General features: G+C 43.3%; 1 protein-coding gene across 3 annotated transcripts in view; it reads left to right on the top strand.

The window, feature by feature from the left end:
- The first annotated feature begins 12440 nt into the window (after positions 1–12440).
- uba1 (ubiquitin-like modifier activating enzyme 1) overlaps positions 12441–25706 on the top strand; it is a 66782-nt gene continuing 53516 nt past the window's right edge. Inside the window, exons 1-4 of one of the 3 annotated variants that reach the window (XM_055891090.1) lie at positions 12441–12577; positions 22664–22780; positions 22905–22963; positions 24392–24560. In XM_055891090.1, the coding sequence (XP_055747065.1) occupies positions 22664–22780; positions 22905–22963; positions 24392–24560 (345 nt within the window). In that variant the 5' untranslated portion in view covers positions 12441–12577. Of the gene's footprint in view, positions 12578–15925; positions 16160–18848; positions 19053–22663; positions 22781–22904; positions 22964–24391; positions 24561–25706 lie in introns of those variants that run through there. The other 2 variants (XM_055891088.1, XM_055891089.1) reach the window with 2 other exon arrangements.

Below are 25706 nucleotides of genomic sequence, written 5' to 3'. Positions count from 1 at the left end.
TATTGGAGTGGCCATCACAAAGCCCTGACCTCAATCCCATAGAACATTTGTGGGAAGAACTGAAAAAGCGTGTGTGAACAAGGAGGCCTACAAACCTGACTCAGTTACACCAGCTCTGTCGGGAGGAATGGGACAAAATTCACCCAACTTATTGTGAGAAGCTTGTGGACCCAAGTTAAACAATTTAAAGGCAATGCTACCAAATACTAATTGAGTGTATGTAAACTTCTGACCCACTGGGAATGTGATGAAATAAAAGCTGAAATAAATCTTTCTCTCTACTATTATTCTGACATTTCACATTCTTAAAATAAAGTGGTGATCCTAACTGACCTAAGACAGGGAATTTTTACTTGGATTAAATGTCAGGAATTGTGAAAAACTGAGTTTAACTGTATTTGTCGAAGGTGTATGTGGTCATTAGAGAAAAATATGCACGTTATGTTATGATATCATCACGTAAACTAAAATGTTATGACAAAGCGGCTATACTAAACTGATAGGCCTAATCAATATTCCGGTCGTGTCGTGACCCCCAACAGGGGGACCGCTGCTTTAAATGGAATTATGGGCAGAAAGACAAATTGAATCGAATCCGATGGCTTATTCATAACAAAACCATTTGATGTTGCCAATTATTTTTAATGATTACTTCATTGGCACAGTGGGCAAATGTAGGCAGGAAATGCCAACAATTTACAGTGAGCCATCGTATTCATGTTTAAAAAAAAAAAAAAGATTGGTCAGATATACCCCTGTACCGCCCCTCATATATAAAAAATTATGAAAGAAAACCATTGCAAGTTAGAATTTTGTAAAGTTAGTGTGGGAGAGGTGGGAAATTATTGTTATTGATCAATAATAACAAATCTCCTGACAATTTAGATGGAAAGCTACTGAGGATGGCCACTCCTGTCTGTCATATCTTTAATCTGAGCGGCCTTTACTGGTTCTAACAGCAGACCTATCGGCTTGCTGCCAGCTCTTAGCAAACTGTTGGGAAAAAATGGTGTTTGCCCAAATACAATGTTATTTCTCTGTAAACAAATTAACAACAGACTTTCAGCATGCTTGTAGAGAAGGGCACTCAACATGTACTGCACTGAAACAAATGACTGATGATTGGTTGAAATAAATTGATAATAAGAAGATTGTGGGAGCTGTACTGTTAGATTTAAGTGCAGCCTTTTATATTATTGACTTTTACCTGTTGTTGAAAATACGCATGTGTTATGGCTGTTCAACCTCTGCCATATCGTGGATTCAGAGCTATCTATCTAATAGAACTCAAAGGGTTTTCTTTAATGGAAGCTTCTCTAATGTCAAACATGTAAAGTGTGGTGTACCACAGGGCAGCTCTCTAGGCCCTCTACTCTTTTTTTATTTTTTACCAATGACCTGCTACTGGCATTAAACAAAGCATGTGTGTCCATGTAGGCTGATGATTCAACCATATACGCACCTGCAACCACAGCTAATGAAGTCACTGAAACCCTCGACAAAGAGTTGCAGTCTGTTTTGGAATGGATGGCCTGGTCCTGAACATCTCTAAACTAAGAGGATTGTATTTGGTACAAATCATTCACTAAATTCTAGACCTCAGCTGGATCTGATAATGAATGGTGTGGCTGTTGAACTTCTTGAGAAGACTAAATTTACTTGGCGCTACCTTAGATTGTAAACTGTCAATATCAAAACATATAGATTCAATGGTTATAAAGCTGTGGGAGAGGTCTGTCTGTAATAAAGAGATGCTCTGCTTTTTTGACACCACACTCCAAAATGCAAGTTCTGCAGGCTCTAGTTTTGTCTAATCAAATGGTCAAGTGCCGCAAGGAAAGACTTAGTTAAGCTGCAGCTGGCCCAGAACAGAGTGACACGTCTTTCCCTTCATTGTAATCAGAGGGCTGATATAAATACTATGCTGCCAGTCTCTCTTGGCTAAGAGTTGAGAAGAAACTGATTGCGTCACTTCTTGTTTTTATAAGAAACATTAATGTGTTGGAAATTACAAATTGTTTGCACACAGCACTGACACACACACTTGCCCCACCAGACATGCCACCAGGGGTCTTTTCACAATCCCCATGTCCAGAACAAATTCAAGGAAACGTACAGTATTATACAGAGTCATGAGTGCATAGAACTCCCTTCCATCACATACAGTGCAAGTTAACAGCAAACCTGGTTTCAAAAAACAGATAAAGCAACGCTTCTCCCCTATTTGACCTACTGGTTGTATGTACTGACATGTGACCTACTGGTTGTATGTACTGACATGTGACCTACTGGTTGTGTGTGTGTACTGACATGTGACCTACTGGTTGCGTGTGTGTACTGACATGTGACCTACTGGTTGTGTGTGTGTACTGACATGTGACCTACTGGTTGTGTGTGTGTACTGACATGTGACCTACTGGTTGTGTGTATGTACTGACATGTGACCTACTGGTTGTGTGTACTGACATGTGACCTACTGGTTGTATGTACTGACATGTGACCTACTGGTTGTGTGTGTGTACTGACATGTGACCTACTGGTTGTGTGTATGTACTGACATGTGACCTACTGGTTGTATGTACTGACATGTGACCTACTGGTTGTGTGTACTGACATGTGACCTACTGGTTGTATGTACTGACATGTGACCTACTGGTTGTGTGTACTGACATGTGACCTACTGGTTGTGTGTACTGACATGTGACCTACTGGTTGTATGTACTGACATGTGACCTACTAGTTGTATGTACTGACATGTGACCTACTGGTTGTGTGTACTGACATGTGACCTACTGGTTGTGTGTACTGACATGTGACCTACTGGTTGTGTGTACTGACATGTGACCTACTGGTTGTGTGTACTGACATGTGACCTACTGGTTGTGTGTACTGACATGTGACCTACTGGTTGTGTGTACTGACACGTATGTGGAACTGATAGATGCACACACTACATGTTCATGTTTTTAAATGTATGTAAATTGGAAAGTATTTTGTATGTCTTTTTTGTAATATGTCAGACGCCAGTAAGTCTATCTTTCGCCATTGGTGTCGGCTAATGAGGATCCTAAAGAAAAACAAATAAAATAACAAATAAACACCATTCAAAGGGATATTCAGTGTCTGCTTCTTTCTTTACCCATCTGCCCTTTGAGAGGAAAACCTCCTTGGTCTTTGTGTTTGAAATTCACTGCTCGACTGGGGGATCTTACAATTATCTGTACGTGAGGTGTACATAGATAAGGTAGTCATTTAAAAATCATGTTAAACACTATTATTGCACACAACTTATTATGTGACTTGTTAAGCGAATGATTACTCCTGAACTTATTTAGGCAAAGTAATAAAGTAATTATTTTTTAGATATATTATATATATATTATATTATATATTATTATATATTATATATATTAGTAAGTAACAAAGGGGTTGAATACTTAGACTCAAGACATTTAATTCATTTTCAAAATGTCTAAAAACATAATTCCACTTTGACATTATGGTGTATTGTGTTTACGCCAGTGGCACAAATTCTCAATTTAATACATTTTATATTCCGTCTGTATCAGAAATTTTTTGGGGAAAAGTCAAGGGGTCTAAATACCTTATGTTGTTTTCTAATTCTCTACAAAAATGACAAAATATTTATTAATTGCATGGTTCTCCCATTGATCGGGTTCCCGCCTATAAATATCTGACCATTTGGCTTGACAAAAGATTTAATGTTTTTTTTTTTTAAACATACGGATGAACTAGTTAAAAAGTGCAGATTTATAGTGGACTTCTTTTTTAGAAATAGATCTCGCCTGTCCCGACATAGCAGGAAGCAGATTGTACTGTCAACTTTCCTTCCATTTTGTTGACTATGGTGACACCATTTACCAAATTGCAACAGCCACAAACCTTTGGATGCCGGTCCTTCACTTAATCACAGGTGACAGTTTCTGTAACGATCGATCATCTATTGGTGATTGAGCGGAACAATACGCAGCGGGTGCTGAATACATAATGAAATTTAATGAAGATCCAACCAAAACAGAACACTGACAAAATACAAAACAAAGTGAACGAACGAGCAAACGAAACAGTCTCGTGTGGTGCCACAGACACAGGAACAATCACCCACAAACAAACAGTGAGAATAGCCTACCTTAATATGGTTCTCAATCAGAGGAAACGTCAAACACCTGCCTCTAATTGAGAACCATATCAGGCAACACATTTAACCCAACATAGAAACACATAACATAGAATGCCCACCCCAACTCACGCCCTGACCAACTAAACACATACAAAAACAAGGAAAACAGGTCAGGAACGTGACAGTTTCAATATTCACCACTGCGTCCTGAATCAAAAATGAACTAAATAAATACACTTTTCATTTTAAATCACCTCATTGCTGGAACCAACTACAAAAAAACATTACAATTGGATGTTCTGGTGCCACTCGGGCAATGTTAAATATTGATTAGGGACCTTCTTATTGAAGAAAGTAATCGTTTTTCTTTAATATTTGTGTTGTGCTGTATTTTATTTGTTTTATGTTATATTTGACTTTTTCTTATGGAATTGTATATGCAAGACTCCCTGCTTAAATGAAGGTAAAATAAATAAATGACGTTTTTAGCCCCTTTCTATTTTGAAGCAGGGGTTGGAACCGGTTCAGGGAACAGAACCGAAAATAACAAACTTTTTAGAGGAACAGAATCAGAACCAGGAACGAAAGTGATCTATAAGGTTCCAGAACAGAACTGTTATTTTAAAAGAATTGGAACCTGATTTTTTTTCAACAACAAAAAAAACACGACAATGCAAAGCCCTCACTCTGTCACTCAGAAACCTATTCCAGTGTCTGGCTGCCAGCTGAAAATCTTTGCCAGTGTGTGTCTGTGTGTAGGCTACCTGCCCCAACCCCTCCGAACATAAGCTACTGACCTTACCAGCTTCATTCTGAAGGATAGGCTACTGTAGCCTACTGAGAGATTTTTAATGACAGAAGAATCTATTAACTTTTTCAATGCTACTTAACTGTAGTATCTTTATCTCCTTTCACTGTTTTTATTAACTAAAAAACAAGGTGTTTTTAAAGGATAGAGGGCGCTATTTACACTTTGGGGGAAAATCGTGCCCAATTTAAACGGCCTCGTACTCTATTCTTGCTCGTACAATATGCATATTATTATTACTATTGGATAGAAAACACTCTCTAGTTTCTAAAACCGTTTGAATTATATCTGTGAGTAAAACAGAACTCATTTTGCAGCAAACTTCCTGACAGGAAGTGGAAAATCTGAAATCGATGCTCTGTTCTAGAGCCTGCCTATAAATGTGCTTGATATTTATTAGTATACATGCACTTCATACGCCTTCCACTAGATGTCAACAGGCAGTGAGAGAAGAAATGAAGTGTATAACATGATCTGAGGTCGAATAAAAGCTCTTGGCATGACGTGACCCCAATTTCCTGTTTTCTGGAACGCGCGAGAAGGGACCTGGTATTGCCTTCTGTAAAGCTGTCGTTATAGACGACTAATATTTCCGGCTTTGATTTTATTTGATACATGTGACAATATCATCGTAAAGTATGTTTTTTCAATATAGTTTTATTAGATTATTGAAATTTTTTTGGGACGTTAGGCGTGTTGCTTTGTCTGCATTTGTTCACAAAGGAGAGCTTCGCGCCACTTTGCTAGCTTTCTGTGCTAATTGACTGGAGAAGAGGACATTCTAAAACCAAACAACGATTGTTCCCGACAAAGGACCCCTTGTACAACATTCTGATGGAAGATCATCAAAAGTAGGACCCATTTTATGATGCTATTTCATATATCTGTCGAACATGTGAACTAGTAGTTTGCGCCCAGATTTTGGGCACGCTCTCGCCATAACGTAAACTGCATGTCGTAATGAAGTTAATTTTAGAATTCTAACACGGCGATTGCATTAAGAACTAGTGTATCTATAATTTCCTATACAACATGTATTTTTTAGTAATGTGTATGAATAGTTATTTGGTCAGAATATGTGAGTGTCAGAAAAATATCCAGACGTTGTGGGAAAAAGATGCTACGTTAGCACAATGTATAACCACTGATTTCAGCTCTAAATATGCACATTTTCGAACAAAACATAAGTTTATAACCTGATGTTATAGGACTGTCATCTGATGACGCTTATCAAGGTTAGTCAAAAATTATATATCTTTTGCTGGTTTGTTACGATCGCTAACTTTTGCTGCTGGTAAATGGCTTGTGTTTCTGGCTATTGTGGTAAGCTAATATAATGCTATATTGTGTTTTCGCTGTAAAACACTTAAGAAATCGGAAATATTGTCTGGATTCACAAGATGCTTGTCTTTCATTTGCTGTACATCATGTATTTTTCAGAAATGTTTTATGATGAGTATTTAGGTATTTCACGTTGGTGTCTGTAATTACTCTGGCTGCTTCGGTGCTATTTCTGACGGTAGCTGTGATGGTAGCTGCAATGTAAAACTGATTTATACCTCAAATATGCACATTTTTCGAACAAAACATAGATTTATTGTATAACATGTTATAGACTGTCATCTGATGAAGTTGTTTCTTGGTTAGTTTGGTTGGTTCTTGGTTAGTTAGGTTGGTTTTGTGCATGCTACCTGTGCTGTGAAAAATGTCTGTCTATCTTTGTATTTGGTGGTGAGCTAACATAAATATACGTGGTGTTTTCTCTGTAAAACATTTTAAAAATCGAACATGTTGGCTGGATTCACAAGATGTTTATCTTTCATTTGCTGTATTGGACTTGTTAATGTGTGAAAGTTAAATAATAAAAAAATATATATTTTGAATTTCGCGCTCTGCCTTTTCAGTGGAATGTGGGAGGAGTTCCGCTAGCGGAACCCCGGGGCTAGACAGGTTTTAATTATACTGCTGCTCTGCACACACAAGCTTGTTAGCTAGTTAGTTAACATTTGCTCTGGTCCAACATTAAACCAACTCTCAGAAGTTCAAAGACATTCGAAGTTCCTCCATAGAAGCCACTCCTCCGTAGGTATAATTCTGTGGGCCTAATTCAGATAATGCATCTCAAAATAAGATGCCTAGCTCTTCCAGGTCAAGCCGCCTCCTCCACCCTCTCTTTCTCTCTCCCCATCAGTAAAATGTCAGTCGAATCTCACACCCTACACTTGTCTATCCATTGCGCATGTAAACAACTATAGCTGCACTATCCTCACCGATTGGTGAAGTAATTTAATGTCAAGTTAAATGTCTCCAAAAAAGTTTGAGGTTTAAAAAGGAACAGAAAGGAACGATATAAACCGGTACTTTTTTTAGGGTTCAGAAATGTAGAAACAGTGGAACGTAATAAACACTTTTGTTCAGAACTAAACTATAAAACACGAAGTCCCACCCAGTCGACTACTTCAAAATGGTGGAAGCCCTCAACTATAAAACACGTTTTGAAATAGTACATTTTCTCTTCGCGATTGGCTGGTTGGACATGACTCCAACAGGGTCACCAGGAGGGATCAGCCAATGAAGTTGGAAGTCCCACCCAGTCGACTACTTCAAAATGGTGGAAGCCCTCAATGGCCATGCCCATTCTAATGTAGCCTTTTGGCTACTAGAGGCCTCTATCAGTCTCTATGCACAGTGGTTCCCAAACGTTTTATAGTCCCGTACCCCTTCAAACATTCAACCTCCAGCTGTACCCCCTCTAGCACCAGAGTCAGCTGTACCGCCTCTAGCACCAGGGTCAGTGCACTCCCAAATGTTGTTTTTATCCATCATTGTAAGCCCCCCCCCCCCCCCCCCCCCCCACACACACACTATACAATGCATTTATTAAACATAAGAATGAGTGTGAGTTGTCACAACCTGGCTCGTGGGAGGTGACAACGAGCTCTTATAGGACCAGGGTACAAATAATAATTTTGCTCTTTATTTAACCATCTTACATATAAAACCTAATTTGTTCATCGAAAATGGTGAATAACTCACCACAGGTTCATGAGAAGGGTGTGCTTGAAAGGAGGCCCATAACTCTGCAATGTTGGGTTGTATTGGAGAGAGTCTCAGTCTTAAATCATTTTCCACACACAGTCTGTGCCTGTATTTAGTTTTCATGCTAGTGAGGGCCGAGAATCCACTCTCACATAGGTACTTGGTTGCAAAGGGCATCAGTGTCTTAACAGCGCGATTTTCCAAGGCAGGATACTCTGAGCGCAGCCCTATCCAGAAATCTGGCAGTGGCTTCTGATCAAGTTCAATTTTCACAGAACCGCTTGTTGCAATTTCGATGAGGCTCTCTTGTTTCAGATATCGGTAAGTGGACTGGAGGCAGGGCATGAAAGGAGATAACGAATCCAGTTGTTTGTGTCATCCGTTTCGGGAAAGTACCTGCGTAATTGCGCACCCAAATCACTCAGGTGCTTCGCTATATCACATTTGACATTGTCCGTAAGCTTGAGTTCATTTGAACACACAAAAAATCATACAATGATAGAAAGACCTGTGTGTTGCCCTCGTTAATTCAGACAGAGAAGAGCTCCAACTTTTTAACCATAGCCTCAATTTTGTCCCGCATATAGAATATATTTGCGGAGAGCTCCTGTAATCCTAGATTCAGATCATTCAGGCGAGATAAAACATCACCCAGATAGGCCAGTCGTGTAAGAAACTCGTCATCATGCAAGCGGTCAGACAAGTGAAAATTATGGTCAGTAAAGAACATTTTAAGATCGTCTCTCAATTCAAAAAAAACATGTCAATACTTTGCCCCTTGATAACCAGCGTATGTTGTAAAAGCGTTACATGGTCGCTGCCCATATCATTGCATAGTGCAGAAAATACACGAGAGTCCAGGGTGCCATGCTTTAACAAAGTTAACCATTTTCACTGTAGTGTCCAAAACATCTTTCAAGCTGTCAGGCATTCCCTTGGCAGCAAGAGCCTCTCGGTGGATGCTGCAGTGTACCCAAGCGGCGTCGGGAGAAACTGCTTGCACGCGCGTTATCCCTCCACGTTGTCTCCCTGTCATGGCGTTACCACTCCACGTTGTCTCCCTGTCATGGCGTTACCCCTCCACGTTGTCTCCCTGTCATGGCGTTACCACTCCACGTTGTCTCCCTGTCATGGCTGTTGCTCCATCAGTACAGATACCAACATGAGCAGCAGCTACGTTTGGCTACATACGGACCGTTAGTGGAATTCCCTCAAGAGAGTAATGGTTAATGTGATTGGATGTTAAATAATTGACTAGGCTATCTGTATTTGACATTGTGTTGTTATTTTGCTGAACACTAGATGGTTTAATTTTATTTTTGGCAGTGAAACGAGGCTACTCAGGCGAGAGAGACAAAACTCACCCAAATGTATAGTCCCGTTGGAAAATATAAATGGACCGTTTGAAAATGTGAATCACATTTTTATTTGGCGTACCCCCTACGGCATTGCCCCAGTTTGGGAATACCTGCTCTATAGGAATAGTCCGTAGAGCTCCGAGACAGGATTGTGTCGAGGCACAGATCTGGGGAATGGTACCAAAAAATGTCTGCAGGATTGAAGGTCCCCAAGAACACAGTGGCCTCCATCATTCTTAAATGGAAGAAGTTTGGAACCACCAAGACTCTTCCTAGAGTTGGCCGCCCGGCCAAACCGAGCAATCAGGGGAGAAGGGCCTTGGTCAGGGAGGTGACCAAGAACCCAATGGTCACTCTGACAGAGATCTATAGTTCCTCTGTGGTGATGGTTGTCCCGGGAGACTAGTCAGGATCGAGGGAAAGTTAAACGGAGCAAAGTACAGAGAGATCCTTGATGAAAACCTGCTCCAGAGTGCTTAGGACCTCAGACTGGGACGAAGGATCACCTTCCAACAGGACAACGAGCCTAAGCACACAGCCAAGACAACGCAGTACTGGCTTCGGGACAAGTCTCTGAATGTCTTTGAGTGGCCCAGCCAGAGCCCGGACTTGAACCGGATCGAACATCTCTGGAGAGACCTGAAAATAGCTGTGCAGCGATGCTCCCCATCCAACCAGACAGAGCTTGAGAGGATCTGCAGAGAAGAATGGGAGATACTCACCAAATAAAGGTGTGCCAAACTTGTAGCGTCATACCCAAGAAGACTCGAGGCTGTAATCGCTGCCAAAGGTGCTTCAACAAAGTACTGAGTAAAGGGTCTGAATACTTATGTAAATGTGATATCAGTTTTTTTATTTGTAATACCTTTGCAAAAAGTTCTAAAAACCTGTTTTTGCTTTGTCATTATGGTGTATTGTGTGCAGATTGAGGGAGAAAAAAAACAATGTAATCAATTTTAGAATAAGGCTGTAACGTAACAAAATGTGGAAAAAGTCAAGGGGTCTGAATACTTTCAGAATGCACTATGTATGTACAGTTGAAGTCGGACGTTTACATACACCTTAGCCAAATACATTTAAACTCAGTTTTTCACAATTCCTGACATTTAATCGTAGTAAAAATTCCCTGTTTTAGGTCAGTTAGGATCACCACTTTATTTTAAGAATGAATATGAGAATGGTTATCAACTGTACCGCAGAAATGGAAAATAAATCACATTAAATTGATGTTGTAGAGGCAGCTGCAGAGAAGTATTTGGGTATACGATATTTGACTTCAGGAGATTTACAGGGTGTGTTGAGTGGTGGCGTCCCGTCCTCTGAGGCCGTTGGCATGGTGCCGGAGCAGATAGGGTCAGGGTCGTGGGTAGGGTAATTCAAAATTGTATTTTTAGGCCTCCCGAGTGGCGCAGTGGTCTAAGGCACTGCAGTGATTGAGTCGTCACTACAGACCCGGGTTTGATTCCAGGCAATGTGTCGTGACCGAGACCAGGAGACCCATGAGGCGGTGCACAATTGGCCCAGCGTCGTCCGGGTTAGGGGAGGGTTTGGCTTGCCGAGATTTCCTAGCAACTCCTTGTGGTGGGCCGGGCGCCTGCAAGCCTACTTTGGTCGCCATTTTCCGTGTTTCCTCCGACACATCGGTGCGCCTGGCTTCCGGGTTAAGCGAGCAGTGTGTGAAGAAGCAGTGCAGCTTGGCAGGGTCGCGTTTCGGAGGACACATGGCTCTTGACCTTCGCCTCTCCCGAGTCCACGGGGGAGTTGCAGCAATGGGACAAGACTAACTACCAATCGGATATCACAAAAAGACATCTTCCAGTTTCCCCTTTTGTATCACAAAGTGGATTCATACTATAGTTCAGTTGGGTAATGCAACATATTGGATACCAATTGCATTTAATCTCCTCCGATGGGCTATCGTGGGTTCCCCATGTAGGGGCGAGGAGAGGGACGGAAGCTATACTGTTGCACTATCGTGGGTTCCCAAAGTACCGAGGGGAATGACGTCCCTTGCGAGGGCAAGAATGAGATGTATGTTAGAGGAAGTATAATATTATCATACGGAGACGGAAGGAAAAAAAAGAGGTAGAGGTCGAAGAAAAAGAGAGAGGGAGGAAGAGAGTCAGTTTGAATCGGGTTAAAAATGGCGGGAAAAGGAAGATGGCTTGTTGAAGAAGAATGGTAGAAAGTGAAAGCAGAGTGAGCTGAACACCGGATCAAAGACAGGAGGAGGAATGGAAGTGAGTGAGCTGTACACCAGATCAAAGACAGGAGGAGGAATGGAAGTGAGTGAGGGCCAATTACCCGAGGCTTGCACCGAGGGTCAGGATAAAGATGAGTCTGTGACGGTAGGAGTGACATTTTTGGAAATGTTTGGGAAACTAGTGGATCCTTGACTTTTGGCGGATCCATGTGTGGTTTCAGGGTGGGTGAAAACAGAGTTGGGTGCTGTGGAATCGGTCAAGGGGGAGGAGGGATCCTGAGAGGAGTGGTGTGACTAGTAGATCTGTACCAGTACAGAGGGATAAACCAACAAGTGATATATGTTTCAGTAAGATTGGATTTTTAGCATGTATTGCTATGTTATCAACTGTACTGCAGGGTTGGACTGTAAGTCTCAGAAAAGTGAGGTTGTGGTGGCAGCTGCAAATCAAATCAAATCAAATTTTATTTGCAGAGAAGTATTTGGGTGTAATAGACTTGACATCAGAGTTACAGAATGTGTTCTTAACTGACTTCCCTAGTTAAATAAAGAAATAAAAAATAAAAATAGTAGGCGGCGGTAATGCAGCATTTATTGGATGCCAACCGCCGTTAAACCTCATCGAAGAAGAACGAGCATCAACTGCGTCATAGCAAGATTATTTTTCTCGCGCATGCGCGGAGCAATGCTGGTAAAATAAGCGAATAAATTACGTGACTCTTTAGTAGAAATTGAATTGTAAAGATCTTCCCTGTGCTAAGTAGACTTAAAGATTTATTAAAAAATGTACTGGGCTGTAAGCGAAGGTTTTATCAGTCAAATAAGTTACATATTTAAAAAAAAAAATCCGCCTGCATATGTTTATTTCCATCATAGGCATAAAGCCTAGGGAGGCAACGGCTGGACAAGTCCAGTACTGTTCATGTAGAAGTACGAGACTTGGTTGTTTTATAAACGACTCGGGTGTATTAACATCCAAAGTAACAACACTTTAACACAGGAACGGTGGCTCCCGTAGGACATCTAAGGTGAGTCAAAAGGAACTCACAACAGTAACTCCCAGGGGCTAAATAGCTAACAAATACAAATGTTTATTATGGATGTATGACAATTTACGTTGGCGTACTCTATGCAGTGTATCTAAATTGACTCGCAAGCAAATGTCACGCCTTTGACGAGCGTCTCCATGTGATTTGAGACGGGTGTAATTCGGGGCGTTCCTGCATCTGCAGGAATCTCTTTATACTTTTTGGGTACATTTTTAAGCTACGACTCCATTACATATGCGTTGGGCCAGTAACCTAAAGGTTGCTAGATCGAATCCCCGAACTGACAAGGTAAAAATCTGTCGTTCTGCCCCTGAACAAGGCAGTTAACCCTCCGTTCCTAGGCCGTCATTGTAAATAACAATTTGTTGTTAACTGACTTGCCTAGTTCAATAAAGGTTAAACATAGGCAGGGACGCTCCAGTAGATGGCGGTAATGCACCATAACGTTGGATGCCAACCGCCGATATTTTATTTGGTATTGGGATTTTATTAGGATCCCCATTAGCTGTTGCAAAAATAGCAGCTACTCTTCCTGGGGTCCACACAAAACATAATACAGAACATCATTAGACAAGGACAGAACTACATAAAAAAAAATGAAGGGACACAGCCTACATATCAATGTATACACACAAACTATCTAGGTCAAATAGGGGAGAGACGTTGTGCCGTGGTGTGTTGCTTTATCTGTTTTTTGAAACCAGTTTGCTGTTTATTTGAGAAATATGAGATGGAATGGAGTTCCATGTGTAACGGATGTGAAATGGCTAGCTAGTTAGCGGGTACGCGCTAGTAGCATTTCTATCAGTTACGTCACTTGCTCTGAGACTTTAAGTAGGGTTGCCCCTTGCTTTGCAAGGGCCGCGGCCTTTGTGGAGCGATGGGTAACGACCGTGTTTCGTGGGCGACCGTTGTTGATGTGTGCAGAGGGTCCCTGGTTCGCGCCCGTGTCGGGGCGAGGGGACGCCGTAAAGTTATACTGTTACACATGCAATAATGACTCTATATATTAACCTTTATTTAACTAGGCAAGTCAGTTAAAAACAAGTTCTTATTTACAATGACGGCCTACCCCAGCCAAACCCTAACCTGAACGATGCTGGGCCAATTGTGTACCGCCCTATTGGTGGGGGTAATGTCCTTCACCCCACCTTTCAGGCAGTGTTTTCCCGCATTTCTGTTAACGACGGTGAGGGCAGGTGTTCGGCAAGCGGGAGTGAAGTACACTGAGTGCTAGCTTAGCCAGCTAGTCCCTAGAAGCGCCCTGATACATAGCAGAGAGGAGGCAACACTGTGTGCTGCTAGCTAGCTAGCACACAGTGTCACTAGCACACAGGCGACACCGGTAGACAGTGTCCTTCGCACCCAGTGTGGTTTTCTCCAGTACGCAGCAGGTGGCAGTCGGGGGTTACACTGTGTGCTAGAATACTAGCAAGGTAGCACACTGTGTCGCTAGCTAGTTATCTACCACACGGTGTCGCTAGCTAGTTATCTACCACACGGTGTCGCTAGCTAGTTATCTACCACACGGTGTCGCTAGCTAGTTATCTACCACACGGTGTCGCTAGCTAGTTATCTACCACACTGTGTCGCTAGCTAGTTATCTACCACACTGTGTCGCTAGCTAGTTATCTAGCACACTGTGTCGCTAGTTAGTTATCTAACACACGGTGTCGCTAGCTAGTTATCTAACACACGGTGTCGCTAGCTAGTTATCTAACACACTGTGTCGCTAGTTAGTTATCTAACACACGGTGTCGCTAGCTAGTTATCTAACACACTGTGTCGCTAGCTAGTTATCTACCACACGGTGTCGCTAGCTAGTTATCTAACACAGTGTGTCGCTAGCTAGTTATCTAGCACACTGTGTCGCTAGCTAGTTATCTAACACACGGTGTCGCTCCAGCCTGCTGTACTAGCATGTGGCGGTGGCGACCGGTAGACGGTGTCCTTCGCCTGTCGGTCACTGTTTTCCCACAGTTCTGTTAAAGACAGTGAGGGCAGACGGGCGCGAAGGACACTGTCTTGCGGCTTCTGCTAGCTAGAAAAGAGGACTCCGGTAAACAGCAGGCAGGGTGAAAATTCAATACTTTTATTTCCATTTTTGACCCAGAGTCAAAAGTGTTACAAGCATGAAGGAACCAATGGGATGCTCGACGGGCGGTCATGCAGGAACCAAAAATATATAAAATAACTTTTTTTTAAAAATGTATTATAAGATTTTAAAAAAATGTATGCTTTAGTGAGAAAGTGTTGGGATCAGGTACATCTACATTTATCCACCCCCAAAATGAATATTTATGAGGAACTATCCCCACCCACAACTTCTGACCTGCATTTTTCTTTTTTGAATGGGCTGGGAAAAAGCTGAAATTGGGGTTGAGTTACCGTTAAGAAGATAAATTGCAGTTATGGGTAGAGTTTATGGCTTTGCAGTGGTGCAGAGGAGACTAAATCACTTTTGTCAAGTCGGGGGACCAATCATTGGTCAAGACCAGATCACTTTTGTCAAGTCCTTTCAAAGTGTGTTGCATTATGGGGATAAAAAATGTCCGACTTGTCCGATAAAAAATGTCCGACTTTGCTAGTTCAGTGCATGAACTTTAGTGATCAAAGGTCCTGAAGATTTGACTGCAAGTTTCTGTAGTTGCGCTTCACCATCAGCATCGCCTGCATTGTTGGAGGCTCTGTTGTCAACCAATCAGTAAAGTGTTTTTGTTTGACCCACGCAAACGTAACCGAAACGGAAACCAATTTAGCAACAATTTATGTAGGCCTATACAGTGGAAATTTACGAATGAATGTGTCGAGGCTCTCTCACCAATTGATTGTACACATATTTTCAGTTTGAGTGAGTGACATTGTTGGTTGGAGAGGTGTTTATTGCGACATTATAAACACACTTATGTTGCATTGAGCATTACTGTTGGTAAACCACATCAGTGTCCCGACTTTCGGGTGTCGCAGATGTGCCTCCCTCGCCTTACCACTCAAACAAGCCAGATGTCTCAACTAAATTCCAGTCTTTCTTGTGCCTACATGTCCCATCAGGCAGTCATTGCGTCATGACACTTCTGGGCCAGACTAATGTATGCCAAAAGTAGGGGTGGTAAAATATTTTCTAATACATTTTCACAAAAAATACCATTTGAATGTTCATATCGGGGGAAAAAATAGTTTAATTTGTCAGTGTTCTAATCCATATATTTAAATTAGTTTAATTCAATTTACTAGCTAAGATACCTACTGTTTTTTTTTTTCCAAACACTCCACGTTTTGGATATGAGCGGTCGTTCATTCTACCGTGCACATGTTGCTGCTCTGCTTTTCAACTGAAGAAATACTAAGCGGTGCTGGGAATAGCCCTAATGTCTATGGGAATAGCCGGCCAGGCAACAGTCCAGCAGTGCGAAAACTCACTCAGATCTCGCAACTTTGACAGACATTGGTCTACTTTTGATCGTTGAGATTAGTTGTCACGTTTGTTGTTAGCCTTTTTACGTAGACAAGGATTTTTTAAATTTTGATACTACGGATCAGGCCCGAATAATATCGGATGTGGTGAGTTATGCATACTTGGCTATGTCGCTAATGCTAGCTAACTTGGTGATTCAGTCAGTGGTGCTGAAAATGTCGTTGGAATTTGATTTTGCCCACAGTTGATTTAGTTAGCTAGAGGTAGCTACTTGCTAACTACGCAAGTAAATGTATCAACGTTAACTGGTCAATTGACGTTAGTTACTTAGCCAAAATAACCACTATAAATGTAAATTTTAGCGATGGCGACAGTCCTTTCTGGATAACCTGTTTTAATGTATGTAGCGAGCTGGCTAACGTCCACTACTTCGCCAACTTATTATAACTAACGTCGTTAGCAAACCACTGGCTAGCCAACGTTAAACTACGTTACTGTTGGCTAGATTAGCTAGCACGTTGCTAGCTTGAGTCCATTGCCAGCCAGCTCGGAACGAAGGATTCAGTTAACTAGCTAGCAAGATTGAAATTGACTAGCTTGTGCTACATCGTCGGCTTTGTTAGAACATGAAGCCAGGGGCAGCTAGTTAGCTACCCATGTCGTTTATTTAACGTTATTGACCAACTCGCGTGGCAAACGTTACAGGAACATTCAGAAGTGGTGTGTGTAATGAATGTGTTTTTAACGCTTGAAGAGAAGGTTTTGGTAATTAGTCTCACTAACATAAAGGAATCCATTTGAATTTCTGCTGCGACAGAGATCCGAACCCTTTGCCACGGCCTCTCTAGCCCCCTCTGCACCCGAGAAGAAGCGGCCCACTTGGGCCTTTGTCATTTGCCAAAAACCCCCTCCCCCAACATTAATTCGCCACAATTATACTAAGGATGCTCACCCCCATAACCCTAAAATATGGCTAAGTACTTCCATATTCACTTGGCTTGTGAGCCATCTACCATAGCCGGCTATTGTTTGCAATAGCATGTAGAAAATCAAGTACCGTATCAACTAATTTCGACCCATTGATGTGGCCTTTCACCTTCATGCACATCCCTGCACCCATACTAGGTAGCAAGCGCTGCAACCTGCCGGTAGCATCTTTCAAGTGACAGTCTTAACGGTACTTCCTTACTCTTTTGTATCCTATCAGATGACTTCCAGTCCTTCATCTGTCACACATTTGTGTAGTCCCGCGACTTCTGCCTATTAGTGATGTGGAGTTCGCAAACGAGTCGTTCTTTTTAAACGACTCTCTTTTTTACTGACCAGTCATGATTCATTTTTTCTGAGTGACACGTTAATTTTGTTTTTCATTTGACCTGCTAGTGCTGGCCGCAATGAGTCCCACAGCAGCTCTCCTCCGAGCCGTGTCAATTCAACTTCATTAGTGCTCTGGGCATTAATTAAATATCCCATTTGAATGTTCATAGCGGAGTAAAAAAATACTGTTTTAATGTGTCAGCTTTCTAATCAATATATTTCGATTAGCTTCATTCAATCTACTAGTTTAGATACATACTGTTTTTCAAGCAGTCCACGTTTTTGTGGATGGGCGTTTGTTTTTTATCTCTGTTCATATGTTGCTGCTTCGCTTTTCAGTTGATAGGAGTCCTGCGCGCTCTGGGCATTAATGACTCAAAAGATTGGTTATTTTTACTGAACGAGTCGAAAAGGTCCGAGTCAGTTTGTAAATTGTCGTTTTAAATTGAAGAGGTAATAATTAATTTCAGTCAGTGCTTTTCTAAGGTTGAACTATGCAACTCTAAAATTAGATTTATCGACATTAATGATTTGGTGTATTGACTCAGTCAAATGAATAGTTGTGAATCTGTTGTTCAAAGCGAGGTAGACCGAGCACACAATATATTTAAGGCATGCCTATCTCAATGATTAACTGTTTACCACTCTTGTTTTGCCCACAGCTTTGCTCCTTATACTAGTGTTGTCCAGGGCTCAAAGCTGACCTTTTTTTACAAGGAGGACATGTGCGCCTCAGTACACAAATAAATGTAGGAGTACAGTGAAAAATGAGAGGTAAAAAAAGCTACAATCCTTAAATTGTTCTAGGCGCACCGCTGCTCCTAAATTAATATTCCAGGTACCACAACAAAATATTTAGAGGCATATGCCTTTAAATGGTTGCTCTGGATTCCTGTTGTCACTCAAATCTTTCCAAGTTTATGAATGGTCTACATCCTCCCAACTAGTATTTTTTAAATATTATTTTTTATCGGTATCTCCAACACCGATGTGGGGTTTACTACGACCATATGTCCAGAGTAAAGATGTGTGAATGAAATCTCTTCCCGAGTCAAATGGGGACTATTTACTTCAGTTCATTCATTACACAGTATTTTGGGGAACGACATAGCCACGCACATTCCCTGACAGGTGGATGAGATCTAGACAGAGTTGAGGATGCCCTAGACAATGAGGGACGGAGTGGGAGACTGAGCGTGTTGCGCACTGAGGTATAATAAGAACGGGTACCGAGGCCACCCTTTCCTGTTGCATTTATAACCGCTTTCCGCACCGGTTTCCACTAGTTATCACAGCTACAGTCAAATTTGGCTATATCGTTAACATTTGAAAACAAACTATTTTGCTTTTTGGTCATAATTTAATGTTAGAGTGGTTATTTCTTCAATTTCTGTTAATAAAATCAGATTTTTTTTCAACCTAACGTTTTTAAAATCAAATTTTAATAACAGAAAAGGGAAGAAATGGGCGGGGTTTCTGACTTTGTGGCTGTGGTAACCAGTGACGACCCCTCCGCCCTGCCATTTTGGTTTTGTTCACCGTCTTGCAGTCACAGCAACCCGATTACACAGGACTCGTCCAGTGACTCGACATTATAGCCCGAAACCTTTCAACCCGCACACCCTTTCTACAATCATCGAACTACAATCATCGTTGTTATTGACGTTTAGACCCGCACTAGAGGAGCGGTTTGCACTGAGAAGGGACAGAGAAGGATTATTGGTAAGGCAGGCAAATCAATGGACACGAGTGCTAGCTAGTTCTCCTAGCTAACGTTATAGTAGCCACTCGCATATGTAGCTACAGACGGTTATTTCAGGTCGATTTATTTTTTTATGCCAGGTGCTTAAGTCATAGCCAATATATTACCCTCGGAGGTTCTGTTTGCTAGCTAACGTTGCCACTGAGAGGCTTTTATACAATTTAAATCCAACGTTAGTACCACAGCCATAACTTCAGTTCCGCACTTGGAGTGCTAGGCCGCAGTTCAGCGGCTGAAACGCTGTTCTCCGGTCACGGACAGGGAGGCAGTCTAGTGCTAGATCGTTAGTTAATAATGTTCCGACCGAGTCCCACCGTGAGCCGCTTGCCAAATCACTTGTGATTAGCGGCACACGGCCTAAGTGACTTAGCTTTGACCTGTTGCTGTTCGCTAATATTTTACGTCCTTGTTGTCTGGGCTAGCTAGCTTGTTTGTTCACAATTAGACAGATTCGTTGGTCAAGTGCTTACTTTGTTGTTAGCCAGTGAATATTCACCCGAAATAGCACCGTTTAACAAGTCACATATTATGACTTGAGTTTTAGACTTGAGTTTTGCTCTATCATTGTGGTATTTTCATTTTTAGCTTTAGATTGACGGGCGTTGATTTAGCTACCCGTGTCCACATTTTGACGATTGAATCTCTCTTGTCTCAATTTGTTGAGTTTGATCTAGAATGACAACTATTAGTCGTTGTTTGTGTGATCATATTCTATGTGCTAAGTACAGTGCTAGGCAGCCTCAGCAAATGCAACATTTACGATTTTTGTTAGCTGGTTGTCATGAATCTAGAAGTTACTGCCGCTGTCCCGGAATGAGTGGTATCTCATGGGCGCGTTACTTGATAGCTATTTACCGGTAGACGGTATAGTTTAGACGTATAGTTTTTGTATGTGCTGCAACCGGTTTTGTAATGTGTAGCTATAACATTTTATTATGTCTCTACTTCTAGAAATAATAATGGACTGTGATTTTCTTTGTAAACAAACTTTGACCATTCTCTTTAGGTTTCGTTTCCTGGTGTGATGGCTCCACTGTCATCAATAACCTGAAATGCTAGAGTTAAATAGCGTTTTATGTTTGTATCCTGTTGCTCTGTAACGGCCTTGGTTACAGCTCCCAACCACGAGGCATTGTGAAGTGTTGCACCCCTATAGTTCACTGCAGTAAAAGGTTTAATGAATCAGCGTTTTTATAGTGTTTGAGGCAGAGATGGGGTGTGGCCTTACAGAAAGTCAGGGCAGCCATTTCCTATAGTATAGTAAACAATACCGTAACATAAACAACACGCCTTGCTCTTACTCTCTCTCACTGTGTCTGAAAGGAACTGATAATGCCACTATTCATATCCCTTCCTAGGGCCAGGCTTGTCCGTGTTCTACCGGATTGTGTTTGGCTAGAGGCCAGTGTAGCTGCTCGCCTAGAAATCTCTTTCTCCCCCTTGGATGAGAAGGATTCAATGACCTCTAGTAGAGGGAGGGCGGGATGGAGGGAGTGAGAGAGGGATAGATGGAGGGAGTGAGAGAGGGATAGATGGAGGGAGTGAGAGAGGGATAGATGGAGGGAGTGAGAGAGGGATAGATGGAGGGAGTGAGAGAGGGATAGATGGAGGGAGTGAGAGAGGGATAGATGGAGGGAGTGAGAGAGGGATAGATGGAGGGAGTGAGAGAGGGATAGATGGAGGGAGTGAGAGAGGGATAGATGGAGGGAGTGAGAGAGGGATAGATGGAGGGAGTGAGAGAGAGAGGGATAGATGGAGGGAGTGAGAGAGAGAGGGATAGATGGAGGGAGTGAGAGAGAGAGGGATAGATGGAGGGAGTGAGAGAGAGAGGGATAGATGGAGGGAGTGAGAGAGAGAGGGATAGATGGAGGGAGTGAGAGAGAGAGGGATAGATGGAGGGAGTGAGAGAGAGAGGGATAGATGGAGGGAGTGAGAGAGAGAGGGATAGATGGAGGGAGTGAGAGAGAGAGGGATAGCTGGAGGGAGTGAGAGAGAGAGGGATAGCTGGAGTGAGTGAGAGAGAGGGATAGATGGAGGGAGTGAGAGAGAGAGGGATAGATGGAGGGAGTGAGAGAGAGAGGGATAGATGGAGGGAGTGAGAGAGAGAGGGATAGATGGAGGGAGTGAGAGAGAGAGGGATAGATGGAGGGAGTGAGAGAGAGGGATAGATGGAGGGAGTGAGAGAGAGAGGGATAGATGGAGGGAGTGAGAGAGAGGGATAGATGGAGGGAGTGAGAGAGAGAGGGATAGATGGAGGGAGTGAGAGAGAGAGGGATAGATGGAGGGAGTGAGAGAGAGAGGGATAGATGGAGGGAGAGAGAGAGAGAGGGATAGATGGAGGGAGTGAGAGAGAGGGATAGATGGAGGGAGTGAGAGAGAGAGGGATAGATGGAGGGAGTGAGAGAGAGAGGGATAGATGGAGGGAGTGAGAGAGAGAGGGATAGATGGAGGGAGTGAGAGAGAGAGGGATAGATGGAGGGAGTGAGAGAGAGAGGGATAGATGGAGGGAGTGAGAGAGAGAGGGATAGATGGAGGGAGTGAGAGAGGGATAGATGGAGGGAGGGGGGTTGGGAGAGAGAGATGGAGGGAGGGCAGGATAGATGGAGGAAGGGTGGGAGAAAGGGATAGATGGAGGGAGGGGGGTTGGAAGAGAGAGAGGGATAAATGGAGAGAGTGAGAGATGGATGGAGGGTGGGAGAGAGGGAGGGTGGGATAGTATTTCAGTGTTATTTAAAAAAAATATTAGCCAGATTGTGTCAGTGGAACTGTCCAGTGCTGCAGCATGTTAGTGTACAGACTCCTGTTAGGACCACTGTGTGCTGTATACTCAGCTATGTGTGCTGTATACTCAGCCGTGTGTGTGTGCTGTATACTCAGCCGTGTGTGTGTGCTGTATACTCAGCTGTGTGTGTGTGCTGTATACTCAGCTGTGTGTGTGTGCTGTATACTCAGCTGTGTGTGTGTGCTGTATACTCAGCTGTGTGTGTGTGCTGTATACTCAGCTGTGTGTGTGTGCTGTATACTCAGCTGTGTGTGTGTGCTGTATACTCAGCTGTGTGTGTGTGTGCTGTATACTCAGCTGTGTGTGTGTGTGTGTGTGCTGTATACTCAGCTGTGTGTGTGTGTGTGTGTGCTGTATACTCAGCTGTGTGTGTGTGTGTGTGTGCTGTATACTCAGCTGTGTGTGTGTGTGTGTGTGCTGTATACTCAGCTGTGTGTGTGTGTGCTGTATACTCAGCTGTGTGTGTGTGCTGTATACTCAGCTGTGTGTGTGTGTGTGTGTGTGTGTGCTGTATACTCAGCTGTGTGTGTGTGTGTGCTGTATACTCAGCTGTGTGTGTGTGTGTGTGTGTGCTGTATACTCAGCTGTGTGTGTGTGTGCTGTATACTCAGCTGTGTGTGTGTGTGCTGTATACTCAGCTGTGTGTGTGTGCTGTATACTCAGCTGTGTGTGTGTGCTGTATACTCAGCTGTGTGTGTGTGTGCTGTATACTCAGCTGTGTGTGTGTGTGCTGTATACTCAGCTGTGTGTGTGTGTGCTGTATACTCAGCTGTGTGTGTGTGTTTTCAGATGTCCAGCTCGCCGCTGTCCAAGAAGCGTCGCGTGTCAGACTCCGAGACGAAGACGGGATCCCACTGCTCCTCCTCTAACTCTGTCAGAACTGAACTGTCTCATACACCCACCAACGTACGTACACACACACACACACACACACACACACACACACTGCTCCTCTGTCTGTTTTAACTGAACTGTCTTGACAGTCAATTATGTGTGTGTGACTGGTTCTCACTCCTGTTGTTTTCTCCAGGGCATGGCTAAGAATGGCAATGATGCTGAGATCGACGAAGGCCTGTACTCCAGACAGCTGTAAGTACCAGATCTATAGCCCATTAACACACACTCAACCTGGGGTACTTGGGAAGTACCAGATCTATAGCCCATTAACACACACTCAACCTGGGGTACTTGGGAAGTACCATATCTATAACCCATTAACACACACTCAACCTGGGGTACTTGGGAAGTACCATATCTATAACCCATTAACACACACTCAACCTGGGGTACTTGGGAAGTACCATATCTATAGCCCATTAACACACACTCAACCTGGGGTACTTGGGAAGTACCAGATCTATAGCCCATTAACACACACTCAACCTGGGGTACTTGGGAAGACTCATGAGAACATCCTGTTGGCCGTGTGACGGGGTTGGATACTGCCACCAAAATAGTCTGACCGTTTGAGGTGGCAATGCGACAACACATTTTTACATTGGTTGCGTTTTAGTTATTGGTTCACAATTTTTTTTTAATCATGAGTTAATGTGCAATCGACCAAATATTAACCAACTTTCTGAAGCGGAAACAACGGCAGAGGAATGAGGAATGCCCCTGTGTGTGTGGGGTGCGAGTAGGGCCCACGGGATGTCTGAATACACTCACAGACACCATTATTCAGTCTGCTGTCCATCAGACACTGGGAGACAAATCCACCTTTCAGCGGAACAATAACCTAAAACACAAGGCCAAATATACACTGGTGTCGCTTACCAAGATGACATAGAATCTTCATTAGTGGCCGTGTTACAGTTTTGACTTGAATCGTCTGGTTAATCTATGGCAAGACTAGAAAATGTGTGTCTAGCAATGATCAACAACCAGCTTGAGAGCTTAAAGAATTTTAAACGGAAAGCTTTGAGACGCACTCAGAAACACTCACAGCTGACAAATGTGATTCTAACATCTTATTTATGATCTAACATCTAATGACCCATGGGGTTGAATATTTAACATAATCAAGATTATATATTAATTGATTATTTTCCATGAATAGTTTTTTGCATATGTTTTAATCACCCCCCCCCACACTTTGACAGAGTATTTTGTGTTGATCGCTTTCAAATTATTAAAAAACAAATCAATTTTAATCCCACTTTGCAACGGAAAGTGGAAACAGCTAAGGGGTGTACATACTTTCTGAATGCACATGGGAAAATATGTAGAATTGTAGGAAATGTATTTAAAAATGGAAACATTTCTCTTCACCACCAGGATAGGGTCCAATAATTTGTTCAAAATAATCAGCCAGGCTGGCCACGTCCACCACCTAAGCCCCCTTTTGATCCAGGAAAAACCCTGGCCTGTATGCTCTCCTCCGTAGCTACGTGTTGGGCCATGATGCTATGAAACGCATGCAGAGCTCCAACGTCCTGGTCTCAGGGCTGAGAGGGCTGACGTAGTGTTATAAAGGTGTTATGTAGTGTTATAAAGCCTGTATGCTCTCCTCCGTAGCTACGTTTTGGGCCATGATGCTATGAAGCGCATGCAGAGATCCAACGTCCTGGTCTCAGGGCTGAGAGGGCTGGGCGTGGAGATCGCTAAGAATGTCATCCTGGGAGGAGTGAAGAGTGTTACCCTGCACGACCAGGGACAGGCTGAATGGAGAGACCTCTCCTCACAGGTACACTACGGGTCCTCTCGTTCTGCGTCCTCTCTCTCTCCTCTCGTTCTGCGTCCTCTCTCTCTCTCCTCTCGTTCTGCGTCCTCTCTCTCTCTCCTCTCGTTCTGCGTCCTCTCTCTCTCTCCTCTCGTTCTGCGTCCTCTCTCTCTCTCCTCTCGTTCTGCGTCCTCTCTCTCTCTCCTCTCGTTCTGCGTCCTCTCTCTCTCTCTCCTCTCGTTCTGCGTCCTCTCTCTCTCTCTCCTCTCGTTCTGCGTCCTCTCTCTCTCTCTCCTCTCGTTCTGCGTCCTCTCTCTCTCTCTCCTCTCGTTCTGCGTCCTCTCTCTCTCTCTCCTCTCGTTCTGCGTCCTCTCTCTCTCTCTCCTCTCGTTCTGCGTCCTCTCTCTCTCTCTCCTCTCGTTCTGCGTCCTCTCTCTCTCTCTCCTCTCGTTCTGCGTCCTCTCTCTCTCTCTCCTCTCGTTCTGCGTCCTCTCTCTCTCTCTCCTCTCGTTCTGCGTCCTCTCTCTCTCTCTCCTCTCGTTCTGCGTCCTCTCTCTCCTCTCGTTCTGCGTCCTCTCTCTCCTCTCGTTCTGCGTCCTCTCTCTCCTCTCGTTCTGCGTCCTCTCTCTCTCTCTCCTCTCGTTCTGCGTCCTCTCTCTCTCTCTCCTCTCGTTCTGCGTCCTCTCTCTCTCTCTCCTCTCGTTCTGCGTCCTCTCTCTCTCTCTCTCCTCTCGTTCTGCGTCCTCTCTCTCTCTCTCCTCTCGTTCTGCGTCCTCTCTCTCTCTCTCTCTCCTCTCGTTCTGCGTCCTCTCTCTCTCTCTCTCTCCTCTCGTTCTGCGTCCTCTCTCTCTCTCTCTCTCTCCTCTCGTTCTGCGTCCTCTCTCTCTCTCTCTCTCTCCTCTCGTTCTGCGTCCTCTCTCTCTCTCTCTCTCTCCTCTCGTTCTGCGTCCTCTCTCTCTCTCTCTCTCTCCTCTCGTTCTGCGTCCTCTCTCTCTCTCTCTCTCCTCTCGTTCTGCGTCCTCTCTCTCTCTCTCTCTCCTCTCGTTCTGCGTCCTCTCTCTCTCTCTCTCTCCTCTCGTTCTGCGTCCTCTCTCTCTCTCTCTCTCTCTCCTCTCGTTCTGCGTCCTCTCTCTCTCTCTCTCTCCTCTCGTTCTGCGTCCTCTCTCTCTC

This window comes from Salvelinus fontinalis, chromosome 31 (assembly GCF_029448725.1).
Source record: "Salvelinus fontinalis isolate EN_2023a chromosome 31, ASM2944872v1, whole genome shotgun sequence".
In the NCBI taxonomy this organism is placed as follows: Eukaryota; Metazoa; Chordata; class Actinopteri; order Salmoniformes; family Salmonidae; genus Salvelinus; species Salvelinus fontinalis.
Note: the sequence above shows the minus strand (reverse complement) of the source record. Positions and strands in the feature narration are given on the sequence as shown.